This window comes from Panthera tigris, chromosome A2, assembly GCF_018350195.1.
Source record: "Panthera tigris isolate Pti1 chromosome A2, P.tigris_Pti1_mat1.1, whole genome shotgun sequence".
Classification (NCBI taxonomy): domain Eukaryota; kingdom Metazoa; phylum Chordata; class Mammalia; order Carnivora; family Felidae; genus Panthera; species Panthera tigris.
This window is the reverse complement of record NC_056661.1, coordinates 332814-353323: the sequence shown is the minus strand read 5'-3', so window position 1 is coordinate 353323 and position 20510 is coordinate 332814. Positions and strand designations below refer to the sequence as shown.

At 63.4% G+C, this 20510-nt stretch overlaps 1 protein-coding gene and 2 long non-coding RNA genes across 4 annotated transcripts; 1 reads left to right on the top strand and 2 right to left on the bottom strand.

Annotated features, from left to right (window-relative positions):
• Positions 1-1832: 1832 nt before the first annotated feature.
• LOC122236494 lies at positions 1833-2479 on the bottom strand. Its single transcript, XR_006214557.1, has 2 exons — positions 2388-2479; positions 1833-2263 (listed from the first exon to the last, which is right to left on the bottom strand). It is a non-coding gene; the product is annotated as an uncharacterized LOC122236494 (long non-coding RNA).
• On the top strand, positions 1934-5546 carry LOC122236496. The gene is made up of 3 exons (XR_006214559.1): positions 1934-2009; positions 2117-2775; positions 4876-5546. It is a non-coding gene; the product is annotated as an uncharacterized LOC122236496 (long non-coding RNA).
• Positions 5547-12024: 6478 nt separating this feature from the next.
• LOC102969321 (mitotic spindle positioning) lies at positions 12025-20364 on the bottom strand. Of its 2 annotated transcripts, none has more exons than XM_042977242.1 (5): positions 20301-20364; positions 14042-15789; positions 13633-13736; positions 12659-12697; positions 12025-12199 (listed from the first exon to the last, which is right to left on the bottom strand). In XM_042977242.1, exons 2-5 carry the CDS (start codon positions 15750-15752, stop codon positions 12110-12112), a joined length of 1944 nt encoding a protein of 647 aa, XP_042833176.1. In that variant the 5' UTR covers positions 15753-15789; positions 20301-20364; the 3' UTR covers positions 12025-12109. The 2 variants fall into 2 exon arrangements, with proteins under 2 accessions (XP_042833176.1, XP_042833177.1); XM_042977243.1 differs by lacking the exon at positions 20301-20364 and adding an exon at positions 18955-19022.
• Positions 20365-20510: the final 146 nt, after the last annotated feature.

Here is a 20510-nt window from a genome sequence, read left to right as displayed (position 1 = left end):
ACACACCTTCTGTCCCTAAAAACAAAGCAACCAGAGGACTTGGTTTCACCCTAATAAGGTGGCCTGGGACCCGGCAGCCGGCTGGCTCTGTGAGCTCCTGAGCCTCGGTTTCCCCCATCCGCCAACCCGGGTCAGGGCATCGCCTCCCACCATATGCAGGTGGTCATGTGAGGGCTCATGTGCAGGTGTCCGCGGGGAAGGGCAGGCGGTGGCCTGGTCGGAGCAGGGCTCTGGGGCGGGGGCCCGAGCTCGTGAGAGACCATCTTCTCTGGAAGGTTCTGTGTCAAGTCAGATGCTGGTTCTGGACAGAGGACCCTGGGCCGGCGGGCCACTCTGCGTCTGGCACCTTTCTGCACACTGTGAGCACTTTTATTCTAAGACACATTTCACAGTCTGTCGGCTGTGGTCACGGTATCCCAGGGACACACGCACATGGAAAACTGCCCGGGGCTCAGCCACACCGATTCAAGACAGGGTCCAAGAACAGACAAGGAGGAAAGAAACGAAGGGGAGAGCAGCTGCTCTGTGCGCCCAGGCACACGTCGGACGGAGACCAGGCCCGTCCATGGGCCTCTGCGTCTGCAGAGAGAAGCTGCAAATGTTAAACCTATCTTTTAATTGAGGTAAAATCCACGTAACATAGAATTAACCATTTTAAAGTGGCATCCACAAGGCTGTGCAGCCGTCCTGTCTCTAGTTCCAGAACATTCCATCTCCAAAGGAAACCCCGTCCCCATCACCCCCTCTCCCCTCCCCCAGCACCACGAGCCCCCTTCCCTTCCGTGGATGATCTGGACGTTTCACACACGTGGACTCACACCCCGTGTGGCCTCTCGTGTCTGGTTCCCTCCCTGAGTGTCATGTGTTCAGGGTCCGTCCCCAGGGTGGCGGGGGTGGGCGCCTCGCTGCTGTTCCTGCCAACGTGCGCGTGCGCGGTAGACACATCTGTCCGCTGATGGACAGTTTGCTTCCAGCCCCTTCCCTGCTGTGAACACCCATTTACACCCATTTTTGTGTCAACACCTATTTCTAGTTCTTTGGGGTTTGTACCTACAAGTAGGGTTCGGAGGCTCCAAATATTTGTGCCCAGAAAGCCTGGGCCGTGATTGCCCGCTGTGCTCGCCCGGCCCCTGCCAGCACCCTCTGTCCCCGTGGGAAAATCTGAGAAGACCCGGAGGTGGACCCGGGGGGCCCTGGGCAGGGGACACACGTCCTCCGAGAGCCCTGTGGGTGGCCAAGCTCGCATTCCACACCATGTGGTCACACAAATGACTGACCAGCCGGAGTGGACAAGACATAAACAGAGACCTCCCCGTCCCCAGTCTTTTCCGTCCGCCTTGGCAGGAAATGAGGTTTTGTAACTTCAAATGGAGAGCTGCATATGCCAAACTGCAGATCTGCTCAGAAATACCCTAACGAGGGCCAAGGGATGCGTCTTCCAGAAACATCCCTGGCAGACATCTCCCCAAACCAGGGTCAGGAGCGCAGAGCTGGGGCTGCCGCACCAGGTGACCCTGAACACGTCAGGGTGCTTCGGGCAACGTTCATCACTTTATCCGTGAGTGAAGCCAGGCTCATTCCCTCTGCCCTCCCGTGAAAAACCAGGAGCAACTTTGGCGGACTGTCTCCTCAACGATTCATGTTAACCTTCTGGCCTGTAAAATTTATTTCTAATTAAACACGTAGTATTTTATTTGAAACAACTTGGTTTGTTCAAAGAAACCATTAGGGGAGTCAGAAGGCAAAGCGCAGACTGGGAGAAAATACTTGCAGCACACGTAACCCAAAAAAGGACTCCGGTCTAGAATATGTAAAGAACGCTCACAAATCAATGACAAAACTCAAACAACCTAATTTAAGAAAATGGGCCAAAAATTTGAACTGGAAGTTCCTGAAGACAGACACCCAAATGACAGTGAGCACGTACTTGATGGTCCGTACTGACGGACGCCCGGGTTTTCCTGGACGCCTGCTGCAGCAAACACAGGTGCACAAGGGTTTGTCTCAAGGTATGTGTTCAATGCTTCGGGGCCTCCGAGTGGAAGTGTTGGGTCACGTGACAACTCATAACTTTTGAGGAAACTCCAGACTATTTCCCATTGTCCCCACTTTACAGACGAGGGACCGCAGCTCACAGGAGCCAGGAGCCACGCGGCTGAGTCCAGACCTGGAACCTCAGGATCCTCTCCGTCATCTTGGTAACGCATTCCTCGTCCACGGGGGACTTGGCCTGCAGGCTGATCGTGTTGTCCCAACCAGGAACCTAAGTATGGGAGAAAAGTCCCCAGGACCCCTGGTCAGCCTGTGGAGCTCAAGGACACCCCCGAGCCACTCCGCTCCCAGCCAGGTCCTTCCTCCTGCAAAGAGCTCCCAGGGGGGAGACAGACCCTCATCCACAGCTGGACGGAGGTGAGATGGGGGGCTGCTGTGGACAACGGTCAGCAGGTCCTCAAAAAGCTCAACATGGACTCATCATATGACCCAGTGACTCCACTCCTGAGTGTCCACCCCAGGAAAGTGCACACACATCCCGGTAAATACTGGACATAGCGTTCACGGCAGCCAGAACGTGGGAATAATGCTAACGTCCATCAGGTTAAGGAAGGACACACGACGGGTCCGCTGCGCACGCGCACGTCCACAGATGACCGTGTCCACCGCGCACGCGCACGTCCCTCGGCCGCCAATAGGAACAAGACGCCCACACCCGCTGCCCCGCGGACGGACCCTGAACACACGACGCTCAGGGAGGGACCCAGACACGAGAGGCCACACGTGAGTGATCCCATTTATCTGAGGTCCCTAAAATAAGCAAATTCATAGAGACAGCAAGTAAATACAGGTTACCTGGGGCTGAGGAGGGGGGTGACTGCTAATGGGGGCGGATTTCTTTTTGGAGTCAGAATGTTCTGGAAGTTGATAGAGGTGATGGTTGCATAACCTTATGAATGTACGAGAAACCCCTGAATCATACACTTTAAGAAGCCCAGCGGTCAGTTTTATGTTATGTGAATTTTGCCACGATGTTTAAAAGTGGGACAATGAAGGTGGCTGCCAGCGGCTGTCAGAGTGCGAGGGTGGGCGCTGCCCGCGGTCACGCACGGGGCCAGGCGGGCCCTTCTCAGGGGCTGGCCATGCTCTCCATTGTCATTGTGGCCGCTCCAGAAAGCAGGGGGGAGCCTCGGTGGAGAGGCATCGTCAGTGTCACCGTGTCACAGCGAGATGGCTCCCCCACCCCCAGACAGGAGGGAGGGACAGAAGTCAGGCGGACGGCAGCGCCCCCCACCCTCCACCCCTTCTCCACCTCCATTGCGTCATCCAGTAAACACTTATTTAGCACCTACTGTGTGCGGGCCTGGGCTGGTGCTCCATTGGGTGACCTCGCGTTAGGTCAGTGCAGAGGGAGGCCCGATCCTGAGGGTCTCACCTCTGGCGGCAGCCTGAGACCTGAACCCAGCGGCCCCTCCCCCGGCCCCTCCCCCCCGCTGGCACTCCGTGCAGCTGCGCGGCCTGGGTCCTGCAGGTGGCCTCTCTCTGGGCCTGCGGGTCTCGGTCTGTGACCTGAGAGCCTGCCTCACAGGCTCACTTACTCAGCCAGAAGTTACTGAGCAGCTACTACGTGATAAGGGGGGAGTTGGGCGGAGCCTCGAAGGGGGTGCGGGATCAAGTTGAAGGGGCATTTGGGGAAGAGTGTACTAGGCGGAGGGCACCGCGGGTACAAAGGGCCTGAGCCTCAGGTGCACCGGGCGTCCGGCAGGAGCAGCGAGGAGGCCCGTGTTGAGTGGAACAGAACGAGCGATGGGGAGAGAGGGAGCGGGCCGTGCAGGGTCCCGGGGGAGGCACCGCGGAGCCCCGGAGGGCCGCGGGCAGAGCTGCACCTGCTCGAGCCGGTGCTCGCCGGCGCCCTCTGGCGGCCGCGGGGAAACAGACCGTGAGCGGGGCTCAGGGGAGGGGGCTGGTCCCGGACCGGTGTGGGGTCCAGTGGGGCCGTGGGGGTACAGTGGCGGGGGGGGGGGGGCGCTGGCTGAGGGGCCTCCTGGCCCTGCTCCACTCTGCCTCCCTCTTAACCCCACAGAACTCCGTCCAGTGAGCCCCTAGAATTCTCCGATGTTGCCAGAGGCTCTTTGCCACATGAACTCTCCAGGGAGAGCTCAGCAAATCCCCAGCAGGAAACCAATGCAGGAAATACAGTTCGCAGAGTCAGGACTGGGGACAGAATGATACATTCTCTTTGTCGTTTAAATGAAGACAAAAGAATGCGTGTGCGCGTGTGTGTGTCTGTGTGTGTGTAACTAAAACGACGCTGTGAGTTTTAATACACCGACTTTTCAGTTTTGCGATATTTTTTCCAACTACTTCAATGTTCTAGAAAAAATTAATTGAGGGGATTTCAAATACAGAGAAACATGTATAAAGGGCATGATTTTCTCTAATATGGCTTGGTAAGTCTCTGTCCACCACCACTTCCCTCTTCGATATCTCCACCAGCCTAGGGGCATTTTGTGGGACCGGGACCACCCTGACCCCTACCTGGGCCCTAAAGGGGCTCTGAAAATGCCTGCCAGTTAGAGCCGCGGGAACTTGAAAGAGGCAGTAGGCGGGGTTTCCCTGGGGAGAGGGGAGAGCTGGTGCAGCAACGTTTATGTTGTGCCGCCCCCTGGTGGCAGTGTGCATTTGCTCTCAGCCTCAACCCAGGATAATTGGTCGTTAAGTCCCTGGTTGTCTGGTGAGGATTCATTTATTTACTTTGTCAATAGCGACAGGAGTGAAGAGCCAACATTTTTCCAGCATTGACCGTTGGCCAGGTGCCTGGTAACCCTCAAAATGTACCACTCCCGTCCCCCCCCCCCCCCCCCCCCCCCCCCGGCGCCCCAGGCTGAGGGAAGAGAGGAGCCTCGGGAAGGATCACAGAAGGTTTCCTGGCAGAGCTGGGACTTGAACCTGCGGGCTCTCAAGAGTGAAGGGAAACTGAAGTCCCAGTTTGGGTCCTGGAACCAGCTGAGCCTGAAGCCGGTGCTACTTTGACTTTCCAGTTATACAACCCGGTAAATTCTTGTTTTGTCAAAGCCCGTGACCTGAGTTGGCTTCGTCTTCTCTTGTGATCAAAAGCCCCGAGGGCCTCTGCCCAAACCAGCTTCAGTACCAACCCCAGCCACTGCTGGGCCGTCGTGTGACCTCTGGGAGTTATTTGACCTCTGATCTCTCATGGCCTCAGGGGGTGTAGGTGGGATTAAATGAGCTGTGGGCCTTCACCAAAGCCGCAGTGTCACTGATCGTAGGGGCCACCGACATTTTAGGCTCTAGACACTCAGGGCTTTCCCGTCACTTGGAAGGCCCATCTCGTGAGTGTTGGAAGAGCGCTCCCGTGGTGGTGTGGGTGGAGAGGGTTCTCACACAGCGTGGTCTGGGGGCCTTTCCACACGCACAAGTGTCACGGGCCAGAGATCGGCCCCCAAAGATACCAGATCCCAATCGCAGGAAACTGCAAATGTTACTTTATTTAGAAGACATGTCTTGGGGCGCCTGGGTGGCTCCGTCGGTTAACCGGCCGACTTTGGCTCAGGTCACGATCTCGCGGTCCGTGAGTTCGAGCCCCGCGTGGGGCTCTGTGCTGACCGCTCAGAGCCTGGAGCCTGTTTCGGATTCTGTGTCTCCCTCTCTCTCTCTGACCCTCCCCCGTTCATGCTCTGTCTCTCTCTGTCTCAAAAATAAATAAACGTTAAACAAAAAATTAAAAAAAAAAAAAGAAGACATGTCTTTGCGGACGTGACCGGGGGCCTTGAGGTGGGCACGTTTTCCTGGAGGACCCAGGCGGGCGCTGACTGGCGGTACAGGGAGGTCTGGCGCCCCCAGCCGGGTGATGGCATCTGGCTCCAGGGCTACGGGGACAGGTCCTGATGCCCCGCGCGTGGTGGCCCCGAGACACACACAGCAGCGCTCCAGGCAGCAGAGAGACGCCAGGGAGCGGCACCCACCGGCCACGCGCCCGGCCACGGGCCACGCTAGCTCCACGGGGGGACGTCTGGCAGGCACCGGAAACCCCCCGGATCCGCCCACGTCGCACACCGGCACGCCGAGGGAGCGGAGACCCGGGTGGCCGCCCGCTCAGCGTGACCTCGCTTAGCGCCGCCAGTCGCACCGCAAAGGCCCTGCTTCCATGGAAGGTCACGGTCCGCGGTTTGGGGGGGACGCGAATTTGGGGGTCCCTGTTTAACCCGCCTTCGCAGAGTGGGGAGCGGACACCCTCAGACGGGAGGCCTGCTTTTCACTGTGAATTGGGTCGTGCTGGAAAGACTCGGGCCCGGGCACAGGCTCAGGGGGTGTGACGCCCGGTGGCCTTCAGCGTGCCGGCCGCGAGCCGCGAGGACGGAGTCAGGTGTGGCTCCATAAAACCCAGTCCACCCTGGCGGGAGAACAGGGAATTCTCCAGGCACGTGAGAACACCAGATTTTAATGAAAATGTCCTGATGTTTAAATTTGGCAAATTCTTTGAAATTCTTGTTTTTTTAAATGATTTTAATTATTTTTGAGAGAGAGAGAGGGAGAACGTAAGCGGGGGGAGGGGCAGAGAGAGCGGGAGACACAGAATCCGAAGCAGCTCCAGGCTCCAAGCTGTCTGCACAGAGCCCGACGCGGGGCTCGAACTCACAGACCGTGAGGTCATGACCTGAGCTGAAGTCGGACGCTTAACTGAGCCACCCAGGCGCCCCGAAAGACTCTTAAAAGTGTAAAACACTAATGGCCACGTAAGAGAAGCCTGTGTTCTCAATCCAGCCCTCTGGCCACCAGTGTGGGACCCCAGGGGTGAGGCATTCCTGCTCACTTCATTTCATCTGCCCATAAATCCTGTGAGCGAAGAGTTACCCCCCTTTTCTGACAGGGAAACTGAGGTTTGGACAGACAAAATGCCTGGTTAACTTACGGCAGCCCAATGAGTAGCAGCAGGGGGTGAGGTTCGAGCCCAATCTCTGCCAACAGAGCCCACGCCCTAAACCCCACCTTAGGTCTTCTCAGGATGACCAGAATTCTGAGGTGGCCCAAGACCCCTGCCCCCAGTGACACACCCTGTGTAACTCCGTGAGTGTGGGTGGGATTTGGTAAAAGTGGGCGGCTTTTTCAGATGTAATTAAGGTCCCCGAATCAACTGACTTTTGAGTTCATCAAAAGGGAGATCCTGCCAGGTGGGCCTGACCTAATCAGGAGAGCCCTAGAAAGGCCAGAGTGAAGCAACCGGTCAGGTTGTGAACTGTCTGTGAAGGGGCCTGGGGACAAGCACGAGCGTGGGGTGGCCAGCAAGAAAACCGGGACCTCGGCCCTACGAGAGTAGGGAGATAGTTCCGGCAACAGTCAAAGGAGCTGGGAAGCGGGTCCTTCCCCAGTGGCGCCTTTGTCTGCGCAGGCGGCCCCGTGGGGCCCTGAGCCGAGGCCCCGACACCCGGTGCTGGACTTCCGACCCCCGCAGACCCTGAGAAATGGGCGTTGTTGGAAGCAGCTAAGTGTGTGCCAATTCGTTACCAACTAACACAGTCAACTTGATAACCAGTGTCTAGTTTTTACGTTTTGCACTGACGCATCCTGAGGGTCGGCGGTGAAATTTCCGGATGAGCCCCGTTCGTCCCTCCTGCCCCCGCTCACTGCTGTGCTCACTCGTGCGTGCGGCCCCAGGCCGGTCTTGAAGACGCGGGCGCCCTCCGCTCTGGCGAGAGTGCTTTCTCCGGTCCCGGGCGAGCAGGGAGCTCCGCCCCTTTTCTCCTGCTGGCGCAAACCGCGGGTGCCTTCGTGCCCGAGGGCTGGACGACGTGGCGGCCCCACGTGCCCCGCGCCCGGGGCCTGGCGGCCCCGCAGCGCCCTGTGCTGCCTCGGGGCAGGGGCGTTTGAAGCGCCTGCACCCGGGTGCCCTCTCCGAGGTTTCTCGGGGGAACCAGGAGGTGGCCAGAGTTAGCCAATAAAAGTACAGGGCGTCCAGTAAGTTTTAACTTCGGGTAAACCATGAGCGATTGTTAAAAGCACAAGTATGTCCCCAGTACGGCACGGGGCGCACTTCAAGTATGCCATCCGCCGTTGGCCTGAAATTCAAATTTAGCCGAGCGTCCTGAATTTTAGCGCAGCCGGGCGGCCACCCCCGCCAACAGAGCCCTGGCTTCACTTGTGTGAGCGAGGGGCCCCTGCACCCCACCCCCCCACACCGGGCTGGTCACGGCTGCAGGAGCCCGCCCCGCTGCCCCCCCACCTCCTGGATGAGCCCGCCCCCTCCACCCCCCCCCCCGCTGAGCCCCCCCCCCGCCCCCTTCCCTGTTGAGCCCCCCCCCGCCCTCCCCCCATGGATGAGCCCGCCCCCCCCCCCCACAGCTGCTGGAGCCCGCCCCCTCCACCCCTCCACCCCCTCCCACACCCACCGAATCGCCAGCGCTGGGAGCAGCTGGAGTCTGAGCCACCACCCGCTGGGATGGTTGTTACAGAGCAAACCTGGGGGATCCGCGTCCGCACCGCACCGCGCGCAAACTGGAGTGGATTATGTAAGAGCGGCTCCCGACTCCCCCCGAGGCAGCTCAGAAGCCGGCCGGAGGGAGGAGCACGTTTTAGTTGGAAACGTGGTTTGTATTCCAGCCTAAGGGCCTCCCTTCCGGGATCATAATACACGTGGGAGAACGTCTGTCCCCTTGCACGAGAGAATGAGGGGCCGCCAGGGACGCCTGCGGTGAGGTCCCCTCCCAGACAGACCCTCCCCTTTGGGGTCCCACTGAGACTCAGGAGACCTGGCAGGGGACCGAATTCCCTCCCCGCTCCTGAGGGGTCGGCCGTGGATGAAGAATGAAACACAGGTGAGTCACAGACGCAGGACGTCCCGCCCACACCCACGCCACCCAGAGTCTCGGAGGACGCGGCTCGCCGTCCGGTATTTCTAGTTATTTTAAGCTGGCAGGTCGTGGGCTCCTCTGGGTGGTTCCCAAGGGCCTCCGTGTGCCTTCAAGAGACCGAACACTTTTCCTTTAGCGTTTTAAAGATCTTGGCAAAATGCACATAACACAAAACGTATCACTCTAACCCTTTCCGAGCACACAGCTCAGTGGCGTCAAGCACACTCACGCTGTCCTGCACCCGCCCCCCCCACCCGCCTCCAGAACTTTCCATCTCCCCAGACTGAGACTGTCTCCATGAAGCAACGGACTCCCTGCCCCCTCCCCCACCCCGGCTCCCACCATCTACTCTGTCTCTGCGACGGGACTCCTCTGGGGACCCCCTGTGAGTGGGGTCGTGCGGGGCGTGTCCTTCTGTGTCCGGCTCCTGTCACCGCGCACAGTGGCCTCCGGGTCCCTCCACGCGGTGGCAGGTGGCGGGACGTCCTTCCTCCCCGGGGCTGGGTCCCATTCCGGCGTGGGGATGGACACACTGTGTTTGTCCTTCATCCACGGAGGGACCCTGGGCTGCTCCCCTTTCGCTGTTGTGACTCGTGCCTCCGTGACCACGGTGGTGCCAGTATCTCTTCAAGTCCCTGGTTCCCGTTCTCTTGGGGACAGACCCAGACGTGGAACCTCCGGGTCACATGGCTGTTGTGTGTTTAGCTTCTTGAGGAACTCGTGTTCATTTTGTCGGTCAGGCTGAACACACAAGGTCTGCTTCCCCGCCCACATTGCGGGCCCCCCAGGTGGCCCTGGTCACCCAGGCAGGGGGCGGGGTGGGTGGGGACACGGCCATCATGCACCCGTGGAACATTCAAGTCTCTGCTCCACCTGGTGGCCCTTGGCTGGGGGAGCGGGACGCGTGTCTCCTGCGTGGGCACCGTCCCAGGGTCGGCATCGAGGGCCGACATCGCCTCTCGAGTGGGGTGGCCCCAGGGGCTGCGGACACTGTGTCCTGGAGGGTCCCCTGTCCCCGACTGAGCCCACGTGGGGACAGACGTGGCCCAAGAGAGCCGGCAGGTTGCAGACGAATCTCCCGCTGTGCCCAGACCCTGGTCTGGATGGCAGGGTGGGGGGCCCCATGGACGTGACCGGTGGCCCCGCCCCCCCACCCCGAGGCAGCGGGGCCACAGGCAGACCCACGCTGGGGAAGCCGTTTCTGAACCTTCCTCGTGGCACCCACCGGACAGGGCAGGATTCAAGGGCAGAGCAAGTATGTGGGGGGACAGACAGACCGCGTTGGGGGAGGACATCACTCCCTGCAGTGGCTCTCTCTGTGTTTTGGGGGAACCTTCACAGGCCACGGTGCTGGGGGCATTATGGGGGTCAAAGGACAGTCTACTGAGACCAGAGAGCTGGTCCCACCAGGGGCGGGGGCCCTCTGACCTAGAGGACTCATGAATGCACCCCTCCGTGACATGACCTGTGTGCAGAGAAGCGCGGCCGGGCCAGGGGGGTTACAGAAGGGCCCAGGCCATAGGGGAGCCCAGCCCTCCCCACCTCAGCTGGGTGCCTTGTGCACGGCCTGTGCAACAGTCCCAGGAGGCCCTGAGCAGAGGCCAGGGAAGGTTGACCGGGACAGGGGACAAGGAGACTCTGTGTGGTGGGCAGCATAAGGTCCCCAAAGACGTCCCCATTCCTGGTCCTCAGACCTGCAGACCTGTCGCCTCACGTGGCAGAGAGGACCTTTGTCAAGGCCCCCGAGGAGGGGGTGACTCTGGGTGCCCTGGGGACCCAGCATCCTCACGAGAGGGAGGCAGAGAGCCCGGTGACCCTGTGCTGAGAGGATGAGGAGGGGCCGCGGGCCCAGGATGCGGCGCCTCTGGAAGCTGGGAAAGTGGGGAGACGGGTCCCCGGGGTCCCGGGGGAACCGGCCCTGCCCATTCTCAGGTGTTAGGACTTCTGAGCCCAGAGCCATCGAACCAGTCGTTCGGGCAGCGCCCCCACCCTGGAGGTCCCGACTCGGGGAGGGTGGTGGCAGGCCCGCTGGCACCAGGTGGCTGACCCGGCAGGAGACGGCGAGCCCCTGAGGTGCCTCCCTGAAGGGTGGGTGGGGCCCGCACTCTGACACAGGACAGACTGTAGGAATCCGGGACGCAGGGACCCCCGGCCCCGGCCCAGGCCCTGCTTGTGGACACAGACCTCGCCTCCTCCCTCGGACTGGGGCCCTGCCTCCTCCCTCGGCCTGTCTCTGCTCTACCCTGAAGAGCCCCTCCCAGCCCGCCCCAGGCCCCCACGGCCCCACCCCCGCCCAGCTATTTCAGGCTTTTGCCTCCTGGGCTGGCGGGGGCGGCCGCAGGATTTCTGGAACTAGCCTCCTCGGTTTTCCCTGCAGCGGCCAAGGAGAGGGGGAGCGGGAGGGGCCTGGAGGCTGAGGCCGGCCATCCCTGTGCGTGGAGGGGAAACCGAGGCACAGGAGCTCTGGGGACCCCCAAGGCCACCCCGAGGATGGCTGCAGAACTAGGTCCAGCGTCCACACCCTGCCCAGAATGATCTCGTCTCTCAGGTGGGAGGATAGAATGCACACAGGGCCCAACCAGTGACCCCTCCAACCTCCCCGGACACCAGGGACGCTGTTGGAGGGCCACACGGGGGACCCACTGGCCTCGCCCACTGGCCAGGCACTGACGCTGTCACTGCTGGGCCGCGGCGGGGGGGCACAGAGCACGTGGGTCCCCTTCAGCCCTCTTCTCTGCCGGGGGCGGGGGGGGGCTAACCCCACAGGGCTGTAATTCAGAGATTTGCTGGGTGTGCCACGCGGGGGTGGGGTTGGGGGGGGCAACACAGAGGCCCTCAGACTGGGTGCTCCTCCCTCAGACCTGCGGCTCCCCCAGGGACCAGCCCCACCACCCTCAGACTAGCAGGGACAATCACATCTGGACCTGGGGGTGGGGGGCGGCTGGTCTCCTCCCATTTGGGGCCCAAAGTGTTTGGCAAAGTCTTAGAAGCAGAATCGAGAGACCTCCCGTTCCATCCCCAGCATTACACACAGAAAACACAACAATGTCTCCAGGAAGATAAGAACAGGAAAGAGAACCATCAGGGCTGAAAATGCATCCGGCCTCGGGGTTGTCGGCCCTGATCTTTGTGGGGGGGGGGGCGGGTTGGGAGGGGGTGGGGGGGGAGTTTAAACAGGCACCTGTTTCCTAAGGGAAGTGGGGCTCCGGATGGGCCAGCAGACCCCCCAGGGCAGGCCCGGGGCGCCCGGCTCAGGCCTTGCCCTCGTTGGCGTAGATACGGGCTTCCCAGCACCTGGCCTTGGCATTGGTGTGGCGGGTGACCCGTGTGGCCTCAAGGACCTGCAGGAGAGGCACAGAGTCCCCGTCAGGGCCCTGACCCCTGGACGCCGTCCCCCACTGCCAGCTCGTAGGAGAGATCTAGAACAGGAGGGAAGCAGGCCATCCCCTCCTCCGATTTAGACCCCCTACCCCTGGTAATAGTGTCAAGGAGCGTGGTAGCTCACCCTGAGACCCACGGCAGGTCCGCTGCCAGCTCTGGCATTTTGGACCCAGTTCATAAACGAATCCACAAAGGCAGTAAAGCGGCCGCTCTCACGCACTGCCCCGTGAGCCTCCTTCTGTGTCTGGCCCAGACCCTCACTCCCCGGCTGCGGACCTCTCCCACGGTCTGTGCCCACGGCAAGCCCCCCCCCAAGCGGCTCCCAGCAGAACCCACTCAGGCAGGCTCGGGCCGCACCGCCACGAGAAGGGCACCTGATGGCTCTGAGGCCGCGGCGGAGGGCCCAGGGGCCCACTCACCTCCGAGTTGATGTGGTCGGAGGCGCTGAGGCTGGCATACTGTGGGAAACGAAGGCACGTGAGCCCCGGGGCCTGGGACTCCACGCCCGGCCCCCTGGGCCCCCACTAGGGGTGGAGGGGAGGGAGCTCCTCGGCCACCGCGGCCCCCCAGACTCAAAGCTGTGCGCAGCCTGCTTCCCCTGCGCTGCCCCCTCCCTGAAGCCTCGAGGCTCTCTCTGCAAACTCGTCACAAGGGAGACGGCCAACGTTTTCTGAGCTCCTGCAGCCCGGGGCCCCGTCCCAGGGCTCAGAGGGGGCTGTTCTTACGACCATGCGCATTTTACAGAGGAGGGGACTGAGGGTCAGAGAGGATTTGCCCAGCACGACGGGCCAGCAAGTGGCAGGACCGGACTTGAGCCGGGTCACTGGGCTCCCACGCAGTGCCCCGAGCCGCCAGAGCAGGCGGTGAGGCTAGACGCGGCATGGTTCCCCCTGGTGGCCCGGAGCCCCCCCCCCCTCCCCGCGTCCAGGGAGGAGACGGCCTCAGGGGGACCACTGCGGGGGGCGGAGTCGGGTCTGGGCTCGAGTCCCCGTGTGGGGCAGCACCGCCTGATGCTGGCCGTGGCGACTCGAGCTTTCTCTGAAGAGCGTGTGGCAAGACGGACGTGGCTCTGAGACGGTGCAGGCGTGGCCCGCAGAGCCCCGTGCACGTCACCCGCACATGCTGCGCAGTGATGACGGTATGACGGTGCTCATCAACTGTCACTGTCGTCCTCGAAGCAGAGCCCGTCCGTCAGACTGACTCAGGGGGACGCCCTCAGGGTGGGGACCCTGCTCGGGGGCCTCCGACAGACAAAGGGACACGCGCTGTGCACCCCCGTGGGGAAGAGGCAGAGGCACAGCCACCCGCAGGCAGCGAGGGCGTCGGGCTTCAACCCAGGTCCTACCCGCGTCTCGCTCTGCCCCCCTGTGGCCCCAACGGGCTCCGGACTCACCCGCGGCTCCTTCCTTTTCTTCTGCTCGGGAGCACCCGCCACGCCTGACAGGTGGATGGGGGGGAAGAAGTGGGGCTCGGACACGGAGTAGCTGCCCGTGACGCCTGCGCGGGGAGAGGGGGGCGTCAGGAGGGTCCCGGGGACCCTCGGCCAGACCCCAGCCCGGGAGGCTCCGAGTCCCTGGCCGCGAGGAAACCGGACAACGGACAGACAGACGGGCAAAGCACGGGCCGTCGGGGGGACGAACTGGGCAGCAGCGGACGGCGGGGGACACGACACCCTCGAACCTTCGCACCCCTGACAAGGCAGAGTGGACGTCCGCCTCCAGAATCCGCAGCTCAGGTACAGAGACCGGCCGCCGGAGCCCCCCAGGTGTTCCCAGCCCCTGCGCCCGCCCCCCGCCCCTCACCGGAAGCCGCGGAGGAGCTCCTGGAGCCGGCGGGCTCGTCGTCGTCGTCGTCGTCATTGGGCGGCGGGGAGAAGACCTCAGGAAAGAGGGCCTGCCTCCGCTCCTCGGCCACCTCCCGCTCGCGCTGCAGGACGCTCTCCACCTCCTTCTCCAGCAGCTCGGACGACTGGGACCTCTGCAGCGTCGACGCCAGGATCCCCCTGCCCTCCCAGCCTGGGACGCGGGGGGCCGCGGCCTGCAGGGGCCCGTCTGGGACCCTGAACCGCAGGGGCCGCAGGCAGAAATGCTCCTGTCGGATGACCCCTCTCTTGGCCGGCGGGGGTCCCTCGCGGGGCTTGGGGCACTGCGGCTTTGCGCCTGCCGGTTTTCCAGAGGATTCCAAGAGATGCCACAGAGAGCCTGTGGCCTGTGGAGAGCCCACGGCCTCGGCCTCGGCCGCAGAGAGACCCCCGGGCCTGCCGGACGCGTGGAGGGCCGGGCACGCCAGCCGGGGGCTCCCGGGCCGCAGGTGCGGCTGGAGGGCGTCGGCCGGGATGCCGCGGTCCTCCTTCCTCACCGCGGGAGCAGGGCGGGCCGGCCCGTCTTCCGGGGCCAGGCCGAGGACAGAGTCTGAGCTGAGGGCTTTCCTGAGTCCAGGCTGGGGACCCAGGGCCGCCCTGGCAGGTGTGGACGGCTCGCCCAGCTTCAGGCCCTCCCGCCGGTGGTCTTCCTCCCGCTGGCTCTCCTGCACCAAATCCCGCTGCACGTAGAGTGACGGGCGCCCCCTGTCCCGCCGCGGGGCCGAGGCCGGGCTGACCTTGGTCAGCAGTGGCCTGGTGGGTATTTCCACCATCTCCTGCTGGCTGGCCGCCTGCCGTAGCCCTCTCTGCTCTCGCAGGTCTGCCTCCCGCTCCTGGGCCCGCCGGATCTCCCGCTCGATGGGCGTCTCCCCGGGGGGCTCCGGGGACCCCGCTCGGGACCGGGAGCCACGGCCGCCCACAGCCCGGGCACCAGGGGCAGCGGGGAGGCCGCCGGCGTCCCCGTTCTCTCCCGAGACCGCGTCCCTCCCCTGGGGCTTCGGTGGGACGGCACACCCGTTGGCCGGGGGCAGCCCGCTCGAGGCCGTGGAGGCCTGACCCACGGCAGGCGGGGCGCACGCAGGGGCCGCCCTAGCTGGAAGGTTCTGGGGGACCGCCGCACCGGCCTGCTCCAGACTCAAGAACTGCCGTCTGGCCGCCAGGAAGTTGATCTGCTCCCTGTCGACCACGTGCTCCTCCGGGGGCCCCGACTGAGCCTGGCCGGGGCTCCCGGGGTCCCCGTGGGCAGGCCTGCCCTGCAGCGTGGCCACCGTGCTGCCCTTCCTGAGTGCCTGGCCCTGGATGACTGCCCGGTGCTCCCGTTCCAGGCTCCGTGGCCGCGTGGGCTGGGCGTCCCTTGGGTGCCGACGGCAGGCCTTCGCCTCCTCTTTCTTGTCACCCTCCCGGCCGAGCCCCCACGGGGCTGGCCGGTCCAGGAAGGCACATGGGCTCCGGGACGCCTTCGGCCCGGCTGCATTCGGCCCGGCCTCTCGGTCAGCAGGCAGGGCCCGTGGCTTGTTCTGGTCCCAGCCGCTGGCCGCAGGCCCCGCGTCCACCGGCTCAAACGTGTAGCCGGTGCCCTCCTCCAGGCCCAGGCCATCCACACGGGGCGAGTGAGGGATGCCGAAGATGGGGTATCTGGTCACTCGGTCCATGGCCTGGGGGACTCAGCTGCCCACGGCTCCGGGCTCACTGGGGGAGGAGAAGGGAACAACGGCCAACACGTCAGGGACCGGGACACAGCCCACGGCCGCTCTCTTGGGGACAGGTGCGATTTCCTTTCCCTCAAAGGCCAAAGTCCCGGCCAAAGGGCCTCTGTGATCACTTCGGGGATGGACTCGTGACCCAGCCTGCCAATGACCTGAAATTCTGGTCCTGAGACTTTGCGATTACCCTGGAAAATCGGAGCCCTCCGCCCCCTGGGCTTGTTACCCAGCAAGCGGCCGGGGGCCGCACGTGTGCCCTCACGGACACAGCCTGCTTGGGGGCAGCACTGACGCCAACAGGCGTCCGTAAAACATGCTGTGTGAACTCCTGGATCCAGCCGCACCTGTAGCCCACTCCCGTACTGACTCTCTCAACAGCTTGCCCCGTGAGCGTCTGACATGTCCTGGTGCCCCTGCCCGTTCGTCTCCCGGACTCCTGCTACTGCCCTCTCCCACCCAGCTCACGTGGCCAGACCCAGGGCCGTCCCCAGGCAGCCTCCCTGGGCCCCCGTGTGCACGAGCGCACCTGCCTGTCTCCCAGGGTGCACACGTTCTGAGGTTTCTCTTGTGATTTCTTTCATCAGCGGGCCTGCCCCTCACTAAGGGATGTCAGGTGGGGAAACTAAGGCTCAGAGAGGGAGGATGGCCGGCAGGGACTCCAGTCTCCTGGTTCCCTCCCCTACACCTGCCTAGAGGGACACTTGGTCCCATCCCGGACAGTCCCCCGCCTCGGTGCCATAAAGCCAGGACGGGCTAGGGAACGCCTTGGACCTTGTCCTGTGGGGCCAGGTGAGGCCACGGAGCCTCTGGCCACACCCTGATCCAGTGCCCCAGGGGGCCCTGGCACCTCTCCAAGCCTCGGGATTCTGCTGAGCACAGCTCTGGGAGCCCCCTCCTATGAAGGCACGCACCTGCTCTCCAGGGCCTCCGTCTGACCTCAGCACAAAACCCGGACTTCACAGGGGTCCCTACCCCAAACCTGACCCTCTTCCTCCTCCTCCCGCAGCTCCCTCTGCATTTGTGCTGCTCCACAGCCTTCCTAGCTGCAGCCCACAAGACACCTCCTCCAGGGAGCCCCCCCCCCCATTGCCCCTGCTCTTGGAGCCTGTTGTCCGGGCCTCTCCCGCTGCTTGGCCCAGCACCCAGTTTAGGCTTCACCTTTTTACGGCTGAGGAAAGGAACTGGCTGTTCCCAGGTCTTCAAGCAGCCCTTGTCCTTTTCCCATCTCCCAGTTCTATCAGAACCTGCCGCGTTGGGGCCACCTTGCTTGTGAAAGCTGCAGTTCTAAAGAGGAAAACGCAGCCCCGCCCCGAGCTGGAGAGGGGGGGTCAGGCGACATAAAATCGACCATGGGAACCATGTTCTAACTAACGTGTACTAAGCAGGCGTCCGTATGTATCCAATACTGAGACTATAATTAGAAAGGCAACAGGTAAAGACAAGCAAGCCTGGGTAGTAAATCCCAGCCCGCGGGCCACACCACTGCCCGGGACCACACAGCCCCGCTCCCGGAAGATGCCCTCCCGGAAGCCACAGGGGTGGCTACGTCCTTGAGTCTCGTCTTCTGCCACTGGAAGCCCTCAGCCCAGGACCCTCTCTTCCCGGAGGGCCCAGATGAGCACCCCCTCCTGCAGCCAGAATCCAGTATACAGCAGGGAGGTGATAAAGACTGGCAAGTTCTCTGCAAACGCTGCTCGTTCGGGGTGCCCAGGACCTGGAGGTCAGGGTCATTTCTGCCACAGACCTGGCTGTGCCTCCAGGCCTCCCCTCCGGCGCCAGCCCGGTGCTGACCCTGAGGGCTGGGCGGGCCTGTCCCCACGCCCTGGAGCTCCCCGGGAAGGGGGGGGGAGGCAGGTGTGCGAACGGCGATGAAGGAGTGTTTGCCGAGTGGGCAGGTGGACGTACACCCAGCAGGATTTATAGGCCACTTAGGACATTAACTCCGGGGAGGCGGTGGGGGGACCTGCCCAGAGGCTGTCAGTGGGCCTGGGTGGGGACACTGCCTCCTCCTTGGCCCATTCCTCTTGGGTGAGTCACGGAGGCCAGTGGGCGGGGCTCAGGCTGGGTCTTGGGCTCAAGGCCCCGGGGCCCCACCGGCTGGTACCTCCGGCCTCAGTGTCTACACCCGGACCGGAGGTAGAGTCCGCGGGACTTGGGTCCACCCTGGAAGTCTGGCATGTAGCCAGTATACAGTAGGCACCAGATACATGTTCTCACGGTGGCTGCTAATGGTCTCTAAATGCCGGACCCACCACTGCTCTCGGGGTGACCTCTCTTGTGGCAGGCGTCCTCTCTTGTGACACCCCAGTGTCCCCGTCTGTAAGCCGGGCCGATGAGGCCCCCACATGGGGCCCGAAGGGGTAGAGCCCAGGGGGTCAGCCTTTTCGGGGCCTCGGAGGCTCCGCACGAATGAGGGGTGGTAGCGATCACAGAGCCTCCCGTGTCTCCCGTGGCCCCTCACACACAGCGCCCCACAGCAGCGTCTCATTTGCTCCTCGTAAGAGGCCGCGGCGAGGGGGCCGTTCTTGTCCCCAGTCAACAGCAGAGGGAACCGAGGCCCAGAGAGGGCAGGCTGTTCACCCGAGACCACACAGCCGGCCGCAGAGCAGCAGGTCCCGAGGCCGGAGCCTGCATTCCCAGGCAGCTGCCTCCTCTCCCAGGAAGCCCCCCTCCCCCATTGCCCCTCCCAGCCCCACCCCGTATCACGTCGATACCAGACTGAAACTGGGTTTACGGCCCCTGGTGCCACACATCTGCTTCCTCGGCACTGGCCTCCTGGCCTCGGGCAAAGGCCCGTTGGAAGGGCTAAGGGTCAGAGCAAGGTCACACAGCAAGGAGGGTCCTCCCGGGGCCCTGGCTGGGCAGACGTCAAGCCAACACCTTGAGACACTCAGACTCCGCCCCAGCCGCACGGGTTCCCAGCCAGCCCCCTCACAGGGCCACCCCCCATACCCCCACATGCCTCAACCAGACCCTGCACCCCAGCTGGGCCCGGGGCGGGGCGGGGGGGACTGAGGCACCTCCCTCCCTGCGCCCCGCGGATCCCACAGGTGAGCACAGGCTGCCGACTGACGCGTGAACGCTCGTCCCAGACACAAAGCCCAGTCCACACGGGACCCCCACCCTGCCCCCACGCCGGGTCCCGACTCACATGCTGCCCCTGGGCTCCCCGCAGCCTCTGGGCCTGGCTCTGGTGCCGTCGACAGGACAGAGACCGGAATCCCGATGCCCTGCCCACGGGTTGCCAGGGGACAGGGCCCCGCCTGGGGAAGCAGGGGCACCCCCTCCCCCCCAGCCCCACCCAGGCCCGGGAAACAAAGTCCAGAGGAGGAGGGAGAAAGATGATACCCAGGCAGGGAGGACGGCAGGCGCCATGCCCACTGCCTCCCGGCCCCCCGGCCCCCCGGCCCCCAGGCCTCCAGCCCCACAGAGCCGGGACTCACTGGAAAGCTCCTTCCAGCTGCTCTCAGGCCCTCCGGCACCCCAGAGAGGGGCTATCACGCCCAGAGTCACGCAGTAGGTCCTGAACCAGCCCCCCACCCTGTGCTCCAGACTCAGAACACCCTTTGGGGCTCCTATCCCAGAGAGCCCCTTTCTGGGGCTCGCCCAGCCTGCTAGCCTCTGCGGGGGGTTTCGCTGGGTCGGGCTTCAGATTCCACTTAGCCTCCCTGAGCCTGTCCCCTCCTCTGAAATGGGCATACATCACAGAGCAGGGAGGATGCCCCGGCCACTTCTACATAAAGGACCCAGAGTGCCGGAAAACATGGGCAGGGTGGGCAAGGCTCAGGCCCCCCTGACGGATGGGGGCCCCAAGGCTCAGCATGGGCAGCGGGGCCTGCCGGGTGCTCAGCCATCCAGCCTGATTCTCAGCCAAGGTGCAAGGAACTTGCCGGGGCCGTGGGACCCCGGCGTCTCTGAGGGCCTGGACCTATCGGCCTGGCGGTCAGTCTACAGGGCGGGGACACAGTGGACAGGGCTTTAATCCCCTGTTCTGGGGGGTCTGTCCTGACTGCCTCTCGCCTGGCTGTAGGGACCACCAGGTTCTTCCGATCCTGCCTAAGGGAGGAGGGTCAGTGTGGGACTCGAACCTGAGTTCCCACCCCCCCATCGTATGCTGTTCATACTGGGAAACTGAGGCCCAAAAAGGGCAGAGACTGGATCACCCAGCATGTTGGGACACTGGAGACAAGGACCCAATTGTCCTGCTCCCAGACTGAGGAGGCCTCCCACTCAGGGTTCATAACGCCCATTGTATAGATAGGCAAACTGAGGCCCAGGGGAGGCAGCAACTTCCAAGATCACCTAGTGAGACAGAAGTGCGGGATGGCAGCCTCTGTAAACACGTCCCACCGTCCCCCCGCCCGGCTCCCGGGGACCGGTTTCTCTGCAGAGCTTGGGGGCCGTGAACCCAGCACAGGCCATAGAACCAGAGGACTCCACAGTTAGCAGGAAGCAAGTCCTGCCACCACCAGCTGCCCCCTTACCTCCAGGCCTTACCTGCCCAGGTGCCGCTCACGTGGGTGCAGGTGCGGTGGGCACTGGGCACCGGGGTGAGCCCAAGGGAGCCCGGGGCTGCGGTGCAGAAGCCTGCTCCCTCCTTCCAGCCTCCTTTTATGGCCCGGCCGCCCTGGTGGGGCCACGCCCACCTGGCCACACCCTCCCCCCCCCCCCCCCCCCCCCTCCCCGTGAAAGCCAAGGACGCCAGGG